The sequence below is a fragment of the Ranitomeya variabilis genome, chromosome 6, assembly GCF_051348905.1.
Source record: "Ranitomeya variabilis isolate aRanVar5 chromosome 6, aRanVar5.hap1, whole genome shotgun sequence".
NCBI classification, from domain to species: Eukaryota; Metazoa; Chordata; class Amphibia; order Anura; family Dendrobatidae; genus Ranitomeya; species Ranitomeya variabilis.
Window position 1 is genome coordinate 413,685,541 of NC_135237.1, and position 15,332 is coordinate 413,700,872.

General features: G+C 44.8%; 1 protein-coding gene and 1 long non-coding RNA gene across 5 annotated transcripts in view; one reads left to right on the forward strand and one right to left on the reverse strand.

Moving 5' to 3' along the window:
• LOC143782621 (uncharacterized) overlaps nt 1-15,082 on the reverse strand; it is a 70,340-nt gene extending 55,258 nt beyond the window's left edge. Inside the window, exon 1 of the long non-coding RNA XR_013217008.1 lies at nt 14,964-15,082. This is a non-coding gene — a long non-coding RNA (uncharacterized LOC143782621). The remainder of the gene's footprint in view (nt 1-14,963) is intronic.
• Nucleotides 753-13,103, forward strand: ZBTB14 (zinc finger and BTB domain containing 14). 4 transcript variants are annotated; one of them, XM_077270291.1, is made up of 3 exons: nt 753-774; nt 9,841-9,895; nt 10,508-13,103. In XM_077270291.1, the coding sequence occupies exons 2-3, from the start codon at nt 9,893-9,895 to the stop codon at nt 11,864-11,866; spliced, it is 1,362 nt and encodes a 453-aa protein (XP_077126406.1). In that variant the 5' UTR covers nt 753-774; nt 9,841-9,892; the 3' UTR covers nt 11,867-13,103. The 4 variants fall into 4 exon arrangements, with proteins under 4 accessions (XP_077126406.1, XP_077126407.1, XP_077126404.1 ...); XM_077270292.1 differs by lacking the exon at nt 753-774 and adding an exon at nt 1,153-1,372; XM_077270289.1 differs by lacking the exon at nt 753-774 and adding an exon at nt 1,533-1,581.
• Nucleotides 15,083-15,332: the final 250 nt, after the last annotated feature.

Below are 15,332 nucleotides of genomic sequence, written 5' to 3' on the forward strand. Positions count from 1 at the left end.
TTTCCGCGCAGAAACACTGCAGTTCCGCAAGTGATTTACAGTACAATGTAAATTAATGGCAAAAAAAAAATGCTGTGCTAATGGTGCAGAAAAATCTGCACAGAAAACACAGATTAAGGCTATGTGCACACGTCAGGATTTCTGGCAGAAATTTTCCTGACAAAAACCGGACATTTCTGCCAGAAATCCGCATGCGTTTTTGAAGCGTTTTTTCCCAATGCATAGAATAGCGGGAAAAACGCGAAAAAAAAAGCAAAATTAATGAACATGCTGCTTTTTTTACAGCGATGCGTTTTTCTCGCGAAAAACGCACCATATGCACAAAACATGCAGAATGCATTCTAAATTATAGGATGCATAATACATGCGTTTTTAATGAGTTTTTACAGCATTTTTATCGCGAAAAAACCTGAACGTGTGCACATACCCTAAAAAAAGGACCATGTCAATTCTTTTTGCAGATCTGCTGCGTTTCTGCACCTATTCCATAATAGAAACCTGCAGGGATAAAAAAAAAAAAAAAAAAGGAAGAAATCTGCACAAAAATCTGCAATGTGTGCACATGCCAAAAAAAAGTCACAGATTCTGACTTGCATTTTCTGCCAAGAAATTCAGAATCTGTACAGAAAATTCCAGTCAAATCTGCAACTGTGTGCACATAGCCTCAGCCTGGCCGCCACCACATGCATGCTTGTGCCTCTAACCCTACCAAGGGTCAGGCTGCGCCGGCCATGTTACCCACAGAATTGTTTGCTCCTAAGCTGAAATCATTTAGTAAGTATACAGTCCATTGTTGCACTTTACGGCTGTGTCCGTCCTGAGTATTCGCTAGTATAGTATTTGGAATTGCCTGTCAGAGAAATCCATGCTATATAGGACTAGTGCTGCTGAGCTAATGGCTGCCGAGTACCACGCTCATTCACGGCACAGCGCGGTGACTGCTCCCCCCTTCCCCATGCTGGTGACAGTGACGCCGCGGCCATGGCCGCCGCCGCCTCAGGCACCACATGAGGTCCCGCACCGCACGCCTGACACTACACGGCCGTGACTTCCCACAGGTGCGCGCGCCGGCGTTCCCGCTCTTTCTGTGCTCCCCACCGCCGCCCCGCCCACTCGTCGTGCGAGCACGCCTATGACGTACTACTGCCGAGTATGTTAATGGCGCTCTCTGCCGACCACCACATCCGCCATATTGCACGCACTGTGACCGAGACGTGAATGGCGCCCCCGCCCCAGTACTGGGCCGTCCTGTGCCTGCGCGGCGCGCCCTCTCCTCACGGCGCATGCACAGCAGACTCACAAAGACGTGCACAACTCCCGTCCCCTGCCCGCTGTAGTCCCTATCATAGAGCGGCTCGCGGCCGGCCACAAGGTAAGCGCTCCCGCCGCGTCATGGCGCCGGCCGGTGGACGCGGGTTGCGCCCGTGACTTAGACCAGGTGGCTGTGCGCGCTCTCGCTACATAGCCGCGTGCTGAAACCAGGCGGTCACCCGAGCGCATACTGCTGTGCCCTGCTTTATGTTAAAGGAGCGGATATATAACGGCAGCGGCTCTGGAGCGGGCCGAGGAGATGCTGCTCATGTGAGCATGCGCTGCCCGTGTGCGGGTGCTTGTCCTGGCGGGAGGGGCGCGCAGCAGTGCTGGAAAGTGACCCGGGGTGCGAGGACGCCTCACGTTACGGCTCCGCGCCGCCGCCGCCGCCACATTGTGTGTGAGGAGGGAGACGGCCGCGGCCTGCTCCTCACAGCCGTGCACGGCGCCGCCCGGACACGTGAGCGCTCGTCGCCAGCCGCAGGCTCCGCTGTCCTCCAGTCTCCTAGTGTAGGGACTCGGGCTATGTAGTGACTGCATGCGGTGCAATGGAGACACCCAGAGAGCCGCGGGCACCGGCACATCTCCCTCTGGACTCCCTATAGGAAAACCTGACTGCGTCTTATCTCCTGTGCAAACAAAGGGTTGGTGTAGTGACACCCAAAATGCCAGATGTTTTTTGGTCATTTAGACATATGTTTTCAAGAACTATCTGGTGGTCCCCCCCCCAAAACACATGAGAGCCTGTGGGCTTGAACAGCTATTCACCAATGCCAATGGGCAGCCTAAGGGCGCTTGTACGTGATCTGTGACCCCATTGAGGCATAGGGCCAAATTCCACCCCAAAGCGGGATTTGGATGTTTGCACCAATGGGGTCATAGACCTAATAGTAGTATACAGCCAGGGTGTCCACCTCCAGTAGGCATATATGTCCGAAAATGATGCACGTCCGCCCTGCTGTCACCGTTATAGTCAATGGCCACGTCTGTTCCCGGTTTACGTAAGCCTCAACGGGACGTGTACTTAACACAATGTGAAAGCATCCGAAGGCCATGTCCACTGATCATCAGGTGCACTGTCTGGGTGTTTTGTTTGACTCCGATCTCTCCTTCACATTGCATATACAATCTCTTGCCGCTTACACCTAAAGAACATCTCTAGAATCCACCCTTTTCTCGCCATGGAAACCACAAAAACCCTCACTGTCACCTTGATCCACTCCCGCCTGGACTACTGCAATGCTCTATTAATTGGCCTCCCTGTTGAGCTATGTGCACATGTTGTGGATTTTGCTGCGGATCTGCAGCAGCTTTCCATGTGTTTACAGTACAATGTAAACCTATGGAAAACGCAATCCACAGTGCCCATGCTGCGGAAAAAAACGTGCGCGGAAACGCTGCGGGTTACATTCCGCAGCATGTCAATTCTTTGTGCGGATTCCCCTGCGGTTTACACCTGCTCCTCTATAGGAATCCGCAGGTGTAAATTCCGCATAAAAACCGTTGTAAATCCGCAGGTAAAACGCAGTGCCTTTTACCTGAAGATTTATTTAATCCGCAGCCCTCAAAAATACGTGTGCACATACCCTTGCTTGACTTTCTCCTCTCCAGTCTATCCTTAAAGGGAATCTGTCACCTCATCTTGGCCCTATAAACTGCGGCCACTGCCATAAGGGGCTTATCTACAGCTTTCTGTAATGCTGTAGATAAGCCCCGATGTAACCTGAAAGATGAGAAAAACAAGTTAGATTATATTCACCCAGGGGCCGTCCTGGTTCGGGTCAATGGGCGTTGCAGGTCTGGGTCCGGCGCCTCCCATCTTCATACGATGTCATCATCATCCTTCTGTTGTGGCTCCTGCACAGGCGTACTGATTTGCCCTGTTATGGGCAGCGTAAAGTAATGCAGGAGCTGGGCCTCTCTGATCTTTCCCTTCACCTGCGCACTGCAGACTTTGCTCTGCCCTCAACAGGGCAAATCAGTGCACCTGCACAGGAGCCGCGACAGGAAGCAAAGGAGAGGATGTCATCGCATGAAGATGGGAGGCGCCGGACCTGCAACACCCATCGGACCGCCCCTGGGTGAGTATAATCTGACTTGTTTTTCTTATTTTTCAGGTTACATGGGGGGGGGGGGGGAGGGACTTATCTACAGCATTACAGAATGCTGTAGATAAGCCCCTGATGGTGGTGGCCGCAGTTTATAGGGCCAAAATGAGGTGACAGATTCCCTTTAATGCAGCAGCCAGGGTTGTCCATCTAGCTAATCGGTATTCAGACACGTCCGTTCTTTGCCAGTCGTGACACTGGCTGCCCATTCATTATAAAATCCAATTCAAAGTACTTGTTCTCACCCACAAAGCTCTTCACAGTGCAGCACCCCCTTACAACTCCTCCCTCATTTCTATCGGCCTAACTGACCACTGCACTGTTCAAACGACTTTCGACTAATCTCTGCACTAATCCGTACCCCCGACTCCAAGACTTCTCCCGCGCTGCACCAGTCATCTGGAATGCTCTACCCCAAGATATTAGGATCATCCACTGTTTGCAAAGTTTTAGGCGCTCCCTCAAAACACATTTGTTCAGAGTGGCCTATCACGTTCTCTATTCAAAGTCATTTTATGCTTGTGTGCGTGTGTAACCCATCACTATCCCCATCTATCCCCCACCCCCTGAAGATGGCTGGACCATCATTTTAAATACATCATTGTAAATAAGCTCCTGTACTTTGTATCTCCCCCACCTCGTTGTAGATTGTAAGCTCTCACGAGCAGGGTTGTCTTATTGTGCTTTAATTATTGTATTGTTAACATTGTTACTTATGACTGTTGTGTTTGAAACTCTTAAACTGTAAAGCGCTGCGGAATATGTTGGCGCTATATAAATAAAGATTATTATTATCATCCATTTTAAATGGATCCTGCAGCAATCCATTATCTTAGCAGTACAAAAAAGGTTCTGCAGTCACAGCATTCTTGTCTGGCTGAGAAACTGAGGCTTCTTTTACGCATACCGTGGTTTTGTGGCCCCAATAGATTTCTATGGGGCCGTAAAAACGGGCAGCAATAATTTCACGGTGCGCCGCATGGCTGTGAGGGTCGTATTTTCGCCGTGAAAAAAGATCGAGCCTGCCTGATCTTTTTCACGGCTTACGGACACGGCCCCCATTGAAAATCAATGGGGCCGCAAAAACAACGGAAGCTTGTTTTTGCGGTGCACCGTGATTTCCGGTTTTGCGGAACGCCGTTTTTTTTTTTCCAATACTATTTCCATAGTATTAGAAACCCGAAAAATGGCGATCCGCAAGTTTTTTGCGGTCTGTTTTTGCGGCAGACCGTGATAATTGTGGCGATACGGCCCACAATAAAGGGACGCAAAAAAACCCCAGTAAGTGTAAAAGAAGCCTAACCGTAAGGGTATGTGCACACGGTGCAGGTTTGCTGCGGATCCGCAGTGGATTTTACCGCGCAGAAACGCATTGTGATGTACTGTACAATGTTAGTTAATGGGGAAAAAAAAGATGTGCAGACGGTGCGGAAAAATCAGTGCGGAATGCATGTCACTTCTTTTGTGCGGATCTGCAGCGTTTCTGCACCCCTCCATGTTAAACATGTTTTTTTCTTCCTGTACCACTGCTTGAAGAAGTTGTCTTCCAGAAACTGGCAGTAGGTCTGGGAGTTGAGCTTCACTCCATCCTCAACCCGAAAAGGTCCCACAAGTTCATCTTTGATTATACCAGCCTATACCAGTACCCCATCTACACCTTGCTAGCGTATGAGTCGGAGTGGAGCTCTTTGCCCTTTACTGATCCAGCCTCTGGCCCATCAAGAGTCAATCTCATTTCATCAGTCCATAAAACCTTTGAAAAGTCAGTCTTAAGATATCTCTTGGCCCAGTCTTGATGTTTTATCTTATGTTTCTTGTTCAAAGGTGGTCGTTTTTCAGCCTTCCTTACCTTGGCCATGTCCCTGAGTATCGCACACCTTGTGCTTTTTGTTACTCCAGTAACGTTGCTGCTCTGAAATATGGGAAAACTGATGGCATCTTGGCAGCTTCACGCTTGATTTTCCTCAATTCATGGGCAGTTATTTTGCGCCTTTTTTGCCCAATACGCTTCTTGCGACCCTGTTGGCTATTTGCCATGAAACGCTTGATTGTTCGGTGATCACGCTTCAAAAGTTTGGCAATTTCAAGACTGCTGCATCAAGACATCTCACAATTTTGGACTGTTCAGAACCCGTCAAATCTCTCTTCTGACCCTTTTTGCCAAAGGAAAGGAAGTTGCCTAATAATTAAGCACACCTTATATAGGGTTTTGATGTCATTAGACAACACCCCTCGTCATTACAGAGATGCACATCACCTGATTTACTTTATTGGTAGTTGGCTCTCAAGCCTGAACAGCTTGGAGTAGAACAAGTATAAAAAGTATCGTGATCAAAATACAACTTGCCTAATAATTCTGCACACAGTGTAGATAGGAAATAGATAATACTAAGACCGTTGTTTAGTAATGAACCTAATAAAATGGTACAGAAATAGGTAAAGACACACACACACACACAATCTGCACACAATATCTTTAAAAAAGGGGGAAAAAATGGCTCCCACGCAATTTTATGTGCCAGAGAGGGAAAACCAGAAACTGGGGCCGATGTTTCTAGCCTGGGAAGGGGTTAATAACCATGGATCTTCCCAGGCTATGAATTTCAGCCTGCAGCTGTATATTTAACCTTTACTGGCTGTTAAAATAGGGGACCCCTAAAAAGAAAAAAATGATGTGGGTTCCCCCTATAATTAATAGCCAGAAAGGCTATGCAGACAGCTGCGGGCTGATATTCATAGCCTAGAGAGGGGCCATGGTTATTGGGGCCCCCCAGCTACAAATACCAGCCGCCCCAGAAATGGTGCATCTGTAAGATGCACCAATTCTGGCACTTGGCCTCTCTTCCCACTGCCCTGTAGCGGTGGCATATGGGGTAATAAGGGGTTAATGTCACCTTTGATTGTAAGGTGACATTAAGCCCGGTTAGTAATGGAGAGGCATCAATAAGATACCTATCCATTGCTAATCCTATAGTAGTGATAGAGTTAAATAAAGACACAGCCAGAAAAAAGTATTTTAATATTCTTAATTTCACCATACTTACAACCACGCCTAAGTCCCCGAAGCCATCAATCACCTGCAAGAAAAAAGAATAATAAACCAACACAAATACTCCCTGGTCCGACGCAGTCCATTTAATAACGAGTGTCCCACGACGATCTCCCCTATAGAGCTGTCACATCAGGAGATGTGACAGCTCTATAGGCCTCCAGTGACACACTGACAGGAGACAATGGCTCCTGCAGTGTTATCACTGAGGGTTCAATGGCCTCTCACTTTAAGGCAAAAACCTGGTGGGTGAAAGTAGCCTTAAGGTACCGTCACACTCAGCGACGCTGCAGCGATATAGACAACGAGCCGACCTAAACTAGATCGCTGGAGCGTCGCTGTTTAGGTCGCTGTAGAGACGTCAAACACAGCATCTCCAGAACGATGCAGGAGCGATCCAGTGACGTAACGGGGACTCACTTCTCGTTCTCGCTGGTTGTTAGCTCCATTACATCCATTGTTAGCGTCTTTGCTTTTGATGTCAAACATGACGATACACGCCGACCTGGCGACGAAATAAAGTTCTGGACTTCTAGCTCTGACCAGCGATGGCACAGCGGGATCCAGATCGCTGCTGTGTGTCAAACACAAGATCGCTATCCAGGACGCTGCAACGTCACGGATTGTTGTCGTTCTCTTTGCAAAGTTGCTGAGTGTGACGGTACCTTTACAGAGAGGGCTTCTGTGTGTAAAGCTTTCTTCACACCTAGTAAGTAGTAAGGTCTGCTTCTCCATCATTTTAACCATTAAACAAGCAGAAGGACCCTACTGGTATAGTCACCTTGTCTTTTGCAACATGTAGCACTTTTTGTCCCATACAATAATGGAGTTCAGTTGAGCAACTGACAACACTTACAGCAGCCATTCCCCTCTGTTAGCAGCGGGGAGTGAGCGCTGTTAGGCCTGTCCCACACGTCCAGATAATTCCGGTACCGGAGTTATCCGTGTCCGTGTGCTCACGTGGCACATCAGTGTGGCACACATGCGGCAGCCGTGTGCTGACTGTGTACCACACGGACCGTGCAGGAGACAGCGCTAGAGATAAGCGCTGTCCCCTGCATCTGGTGCTGAAGCCGAAATTCATTCCTTCTTCCCAGCAGCGTTCGCTAAAGAGAAGGAATGAAAAATCATTGGGTTTTTTTTGTGTGTGTGTGTGTTTAAAATAAAGATCCTTGTCACCACCCCCTGTGCGCCCGCTCGCTGGAAATAAAATACGCGGCTCCCTCGATGCTTCCTCTCAGCGTCGCAGCTTCTTCCTGTATGAGCGGTAACGTGGTACCGCTCATTACAGTGATGAATATGCGGCTCCAACCCTATGGGAGGTGGAGCCGCATATTCATCACTAGTGAGCGGCACCACGTGACCGCTCATACAGGACATGCTGCGGCGCGGAGAGGAAGCATCGAGGGAGCCGGCTGAGTATTTTATTTCCAGCGGGCGGGCGCACAGGGGGTGGGAGGGGGGTGGTGGCAAGGATCTTTATTTTAACCCCTTTCTGACCTCGGACGGGATAGTACGTCCGAGGTCAGAAGCCCCGCTTTGATGCGGGCTCCGGCGGTGAGCCCGCATCAAAGCCGGGACATGTCAGCTGTTTCTAACAGCTGACATGTGCCCGTAATAGGCGCGGGCAGAATCGCGATCTGCCTGCGCCTATTAACTAGTTAAATGCCGCTGTCAAACGCAGACAGCAGCATTTAACTACCGCTTCCGGCCGGGCGGCCGGAAATGAGCGCATCGCCGACTCCCGTCACATGATCGGAGGTCGGCGATGCTTCTCCATTTTAACCATAGAGGTCCTTGAGACCTCTATGGTTACTGATCGCCGGTAGCTGTGAGCTACACAGCACAGCACACCTGCAATTCTGCTGCATAGCAGCGAACATCAGATCGCTGCTATGTAGCAGAGGCGATCGGGTTGTGCCTGCTTCTAGCCTCCTATGGAGGCTATAGAAGCATGGCAAAAGTAAAAAAAATATATATATATATATATATATATATATATATATATATATATATATATATATATATATATATATATATATATATATATATATATATATATATATATATATATATATATATATATATATATGTGTATGTGTTTAAATCACCCCCCTTTCGCCCCATTCAAAATAAATCAATACAAAAAAAATCAAATCTACACATATTTGGTATCGCCGCGTTCAGAATCGCCCGATCTATCAATAAAAAAAAAGCATTAATCTGATCGTTAAACGGCGTAGCGGGAAAAAAATTTGAAACGCCAGAATTACGTTTTTTTGGTCGCCGCGACATTGCATTAAAATGCAATAAAACGGGCGATCAAAAGAACGTATCTGCACCAAAATGCTATCATTAATAACGCCAGCTCGGCACGCAAAAAGTAAGCCCTCAACCGACCCCAGATCAAGAAAAATGGAGACGCTACGAGTATCGGAAAATGGCGCAATTTTTTTTTTTATTTTTTTTTTGCAAAGTTTGGAATTTTTTTTCACCACTTAGATAAAAAAGAACCTAGTCATGTTAGGTGTCTATGAACTCGTACTGACCTGGAGAATCATAATGGCAGGTCAGTTTTAGCATTTAGTGAACCTAGCAAAAAAGCCAAACAAAAAACAAGTGTGAGATTGCACTTTTTTTGCAATTTCACCGCACTTGGAATTTTTTTCCCGTTTTCTAGTACATGACATGGTAAAACCAATGATGTCATTCAAAAGTACAACTCGTCCCGCAAAAAATAAGCCCTCACATGGCCAAATTGACAGAAAAATAAAAAAGTTATGGCTCTGGGAAGGAGGGGAGCGAAAAACGGAAAATCCCAAGGTCATGAAGGGGTTAAACACAAAAAAAACAATGATTTTTCATTCCTTCTCTCCAGCGAACGCTGCTGGAGAGAAGAAATGAATGGTGGCTTCAGCACCACAAGCTGGGGGGGGACAGCGCTTACTGTAGCGCTGTCTCCTGCACGGCACACGGACGTGTGCGGTACGTGTTTTACACGGACCCATTGACTTTAATGGGTCCGTGTGATACGTGCGCTCCCACGAACACTGACATGTCTCCGTGTTTTTCAAACGGACACATGTGCAGAGACACATTAATTTTAATGTGTCTACGTGAGTCAGTGTCTCCGGCACGTGAGAAAACTGTCACCACACGTACCAGAGCCACTGAGGTGTGAAACCGGCCTTAGAAGGAGGCCATTGTGATGATACACAGCCTTTTCACATCTTACTTGAGACTGGCATATACCATTAGGATGTGAATAGGCTGTAATATGATGGGAAATAGTTTATAAAAAGTCTTGCATGTATATTTCATCTTATTTTATAAAATATAACTAACTACACTTTTTCTCTTTTTTTCATTAAGGTTTCTTTACACTTCAAATTGGAAGCCTCCAGGAAGAACATATTCTTTGTTCATGGTATGTGTTCTGGGTAATTCAAAACAAAAATTCTAAAATTGCTTCTATATTACTTGAGAAAGACACATGTGTTTAGCCAACTGTATTTAGTTAACAAAAGTATGAAGTGCTTAATGAAGCTAAAAGTAGCCTATAAAGAAATGATTGCAAAGAGAATTGAACTACATACGATTCATTTATAACAAGAGAATATCAGTTAAAAAGGGAACCTGTCACATCGGATAATGCTATTTACCAGCATTTATACTGTTAATCTGCAGGTAAATAGTATTACCCGACATGATAGGTTCTCTGTAAAAGTAGTCATTACGGAAGTACACTTTAGAGAAAATATCATATATAGCTAAAACATCCAAAATGCTTCACATATGCTGAAGGGAACCTGTCACCAGGTGTTTGCTACCTAATCTGAGAGCATCATAAAGTAGGGGTAGAGACCCTGATTTCTGTAAGGTGTCACTGGGCAGCTTGATGTAGTTTTGAGCTTTTTATCAGAATAAGAACAGCTGTAAACTGATATAATATTAAATTATCAGAACTTATTGTTCCATAATTTGGTTACAGTGTATATGCTGACTATTTGTGATCTTTATTTCTTCCTCTCAATTTTAGGATTTTTTTATAAGCATGTCCGAAACACTGAAATATAACGATGATGATCATAAGGCTGTATTTTTAAAGACGCTGAATGAGCAACGACTGGAAGGTGAATTTTGTGATATCGCCATTGTTGTAGAAGATGTAAAGTTCAGGGCACATAGGTGTGTACTTGCAGCTTGCAGTACATACTTTAAGAAACTTTTCAAGAAGCTAGAAGTTGATAGTTCATCTGTCATAGAAATTGATTTTTTACGGTCTGATATATTTGAGGAAGTACTCAACTATATGTATACATCAAAAATTGCTGTCAAGAAAGAGGATGTGAATTTGATGATGTCTTCTGGACAGATACTCGGCATAAGGTTTTTAGATAAGCTATGCTCTCAGAAGCGTGATGTTTCTGCAACTGATGAAAATACTTCATCTCCAAAAAATAAATACGCTTATGAGACAAGTTTGAAAATAACTCGTCAAGTTGGTGAGCCAAATGACCATCAAGATGATGAAGTAGAAGAGATTGGAGATCATGACGATAGTCCTTCAGATGACACTGTGGAAGGGGCTCCTCAGGTCCATGAGGAGGAAAAGTTGCCTACCTCTACACTGCGAGTTCAGGAAGCTATCTTGAAAGAGTTGGGGAGTGAAGAAGTCCGGAAAGTTAATTGCTATGGTCAGGAAGTTGAAGCGATGGAGACTACTGAACCTAAAGAGCTGGTACCACAAACTCCTCAAGCCCTGACTTTTAATGAGGGCATTAATGAAGTAAAAGATGAGCAAGCACCAGCATGGACCACTGCAACAGGAGATATGAAATTTGAATATTTGCTTTATGGTCACAGAGAACAATTTGCATGTCAAGCATGTGGTAAAACATTTACTGATGAAGCCCGTTTACGAAAGCATGAAAAATTGCATACGGCTGATAGGCCGTTTGTATGTGAAATGTGTGCCAAAGCGTTTACAACACAGGCTCACCTAAAAGAACACCTGAAAATCCACACGGGCTACAAGCCCTACAGTTGTGAAGTATGTGCCAAATCCTTTATCCGAGCACCAGATCTTAAAAAACATGAAAGGGTACATAGTAATGAAAGGCCATTTGCGTGCCACCATTGTGATAAAGCTTTTAAACACAAATCTCATCTTAAAGATCATGAAAGACGACACCGTGGAGAAAAACCATTTATTTGTGCTTCATGCACAAAAGCATTCGCTAAAGCATCAGACCTGAAGCGGCATGAAAATAACATGCACAGTGAACAACGCAAGCAAGTGACAACCAGTGCCATACAGAGTGAGACTGAGCAATTACAGGCAGCAGCAATGGCTGCTGAAGCTGAGCAGCAACTGGAATCCATTGCTTGCAGTTAAAATCAAATTATTTAGGAGCCTGTTATGTTTACATTACACTGCTTGGGTACAGACATGTCTGTTTCCTGTTTTTAGTAAAAACATTGCATATGACCGCTGAGGTCAGATAAGTCTTTCATTTTTTTTATAATTTTTATATCATTTAATAGAATGTATAGACCAAGCGTACTTTAGTTTCACCCTTTTAAAACACCACTCCAGCATTTTTCATTTCAGCGCTGGTGTGATGCTACTAATTTATGTTCCCTGACCCTAGTTTTATACTAACCAGACACTGTGTTCATCTCTTCCAGGCCTCCATCTTGTGATTGTCACTTCTGACTGACCGGAAATCAGAGGTAATGGTTAGAATTGAGCAAATTTGCTCTGGTCCCTGCTTATTCTGCAAGCTATAGCGCTTACCGAATAATCTGCAGAGGGAACCCGGCTTCCTGGATTGCGCCGGGTAATCAGCTGTTCAACTCCACAACTGCATGTGTCGTGGCTATGTGACAGTCACAACACATGCATGGAGAGCCCAACAAACAGGATCTCTATGCATGTGTTGTGACAGTCACACAGCCGAGACACATTCAGTTGTGGAGCCGAACAGCTGATCAGCCGGCGCAATCCAGGAAGCCAGGTTCCCTCTGCAGCTTATTCGTTAAGCGCTATAGCTTGCCGAATAAGCAGGGACCCAAGCAAATTCGCTCAACTCTAGTAATGGTCACAAGCTCTCAATGCAAGTTGATGGGAGGTTGGTTCTCGCTCTCATAGACTTGTATTGAGTTGTGACTTTCGGATCGTCCAGCAACCACTGGAGCGATCCGGCAGGTCACAAACTTTTGGAGACCGACCAGAGCAGTGCCAATAAAGGATGAATGCTGAGGCTACTAAGTATGAGACTAAGTGTAGCGAACTTAGAGCTTAGTATCATCACTCCACCGCCGCAATAAAAAAAAAACAAACCGCTGAAGTGGTGCTTTAAAGGGACTTTGCCAGTACAGGCTGACTGTTCACATTAAGTCCGACTGTTGGATGCTTCATGGCAGGGCCAATCATTTAAATACACTTTCTCACCTGCTCAATTTCCACCCCCCTCTTCTTTGATTTACAGCTCTGGCTTCATAGGGCCAGCAAAGGAAGGAGATAGATAGAAACCAAGCAGGTGGGTAGGTGTATTTAAGTAATTGGCCACAACATGAAGCACAAAGGGCTCGTACTTGAGTTGAACAGTCCCTTTAAAAATTCCCCCCCCAAAAAAAAAATATATATATATATATAAATGTATCAAACAGAATACATTCTCTTGTCTTTCTAAATAATCAGAATTTTTTTTCTTAAACGGACAGTGTAATGTATATATAGTTTGTTTTTGTTTCATGTTCTGACCATTTAATGATGAAGTTAATACTAGTACTGATATGGTGGGGCTTACTGTGTAATCATGAACCATAGTATTAGAATACTTACTAATATTGCAGCTTAGTTTTGTAAATTTACAGACTGAAACACAATACACAATATAGGTGAAATATGTTTAAGCTATAAGAATAATATAGGACATCATTGGAAAATGTAAAAGTGTGATCATTACAGTTGTATTTGCTTTATGATATAATCTGTTAACTTTAAAGGTTGGGAATAACCCTTTATCACCTATCCACACGATAGATGGTAACTTGCTGAATCGGTGGGAGTCCAAATGCTGGATCCTCTACTCCCCCAGATCCCGAGAAGGGGTCCTGAAATGTCCCTTTGAAATGCGCCAGTTGCTGTATATAAACGCATCTGCTTCATTCATTATCACTGGGTACAGCGTATAAAGCAACTGTCGCCAGTCTGGGGCTGCCCTTTTTGTTCAAAGTGAATCTTAGTAGGATAAACCCTCCTAAGCTGTCTACATGGGCATGTAGATCATAAGCAGCTGAATAAAATGATACCTTGATATATGTGGTCCGATGTTTTATTCCAGAGAGGAACCTGCAGATGTGTCAGTTATCACACACAGCTCTGCAGTGACATCAGGAGAGCAGAGAGCGTCCATCACACTGGTAACATCCCCTTTTATTAAAAATAATCTCTGGAGGCAGATTCTCAAGCAGATTACTGTCTGGCCCATATTCTGAAACAGCTCATTTACATATAAGAAAAATATGGCTATCAAGGTATCAATTTTTGGCTTCTTGTGACCTATATACCCATATAGACTTCTTAGGAGGGTTGATCCTGCTGACAGATTCCCTGAGAGAAAAGAGTTGGCAGTTTCATGCATTCGTTTTCTAAATATAACCAATTAAGAAAAAAGGTCTCAAGTGTCTCTAATGTCCACTAAAGGATCTGACTTTAGCAAAAGGATGGTTTGAATTTCTAAATTGTGGGATCCCAGCATGCAGATCAGTACCCCACGGCCCTCCGTTCTGTGAACGAGATCATTCTCTATGCAATAACCCAGTGCTGCCTCATACTTAAGGTGCTACCAAGCAGTAACATTAAAGTTGTTACCATTCGGTAACAGATTATTGAAGCACGTGGTAGCTCAGGGTTAGTGCTAAGAGCAAGATATTGCTCTCTTACAATGAAGGATGTGAGATCCCACATCCTGGAAGTTTGTACCTGATTTGCTAGAAAGACAGGTTCTTTACAGGAAGTGAAAGAAGAAATCCTGGCACTCACGTGTTGAATAATGGATTTCCATGTATTGGAGTAAACGAGCATTCAGCACGTGAGTGTCGGGATTTATTCTTTCACTACTACACCTCCACGTGCACTACGATCAGACGGAGTGCCGACTATCCCACTTGGGTTCTTTACAGAGACACTTGGGAATTTTTTTGTTAATAGTTATTTAGAAAACTCGCCATTCTGGGGCTGACCAATCTTTTCTTAAAGAAAAAGATTGGCACCAGACTAGTTATATGTACTCTTCAATTTACTCTGGCATTCTTGTTCTTGAGATTGAATCAGTCAGCAAATTATCACCTATCCACTTGGGAATAACCATTTCAAGTGAATCTGTCAATAAGTTTAACCTCCACACCCCGTAAACCGTTTATATGTGCATGTAGCCCAGTGAAAGATGAACTCGTTAGTACCTATTATATTGTCATTCCATTACCTGAATCTTGGTTAATCTCTGGTTTTGCATTATGCAAATGAGTTGTGTAGTACATTGGACGGGAGACAGCACTTATCGAAACTCTACCCTTCGGTTATTAACTTTCTTGTCACCTCCCGCCGTCTGTTGATAATGGCTGACTTTGCCTCTGATGTCAGGTGCTGGCCAGGAAAACTCATGCCTGCGCAGATCAGCGGTGTCCGTGTTTCTTCACCCTTCTGAGGACACAGGCTCCATCGTTATGCGATGCATGCACAGCAGGAGACCAAAGCTTATCACCTCAGTTGGTCAAGTTACTGCGTAGAAACAAGGAAACTTGTGTTTAGGGGAAGTCAAACTTACTGACAAATTCCATTTAAATTGTAACAT

Excerpts from the sequence above, each read along its gene's own strand:
- ZBTB14 (XM_077270289.1), top strand. Across the intron at positions 9,896-10,507 it reads GAACATATTCTTTGTTCATG|GATTTTTTTATAAGCATGTC; the intron begins GTATGTGTTCTG and ends TCTCAATTTTAG.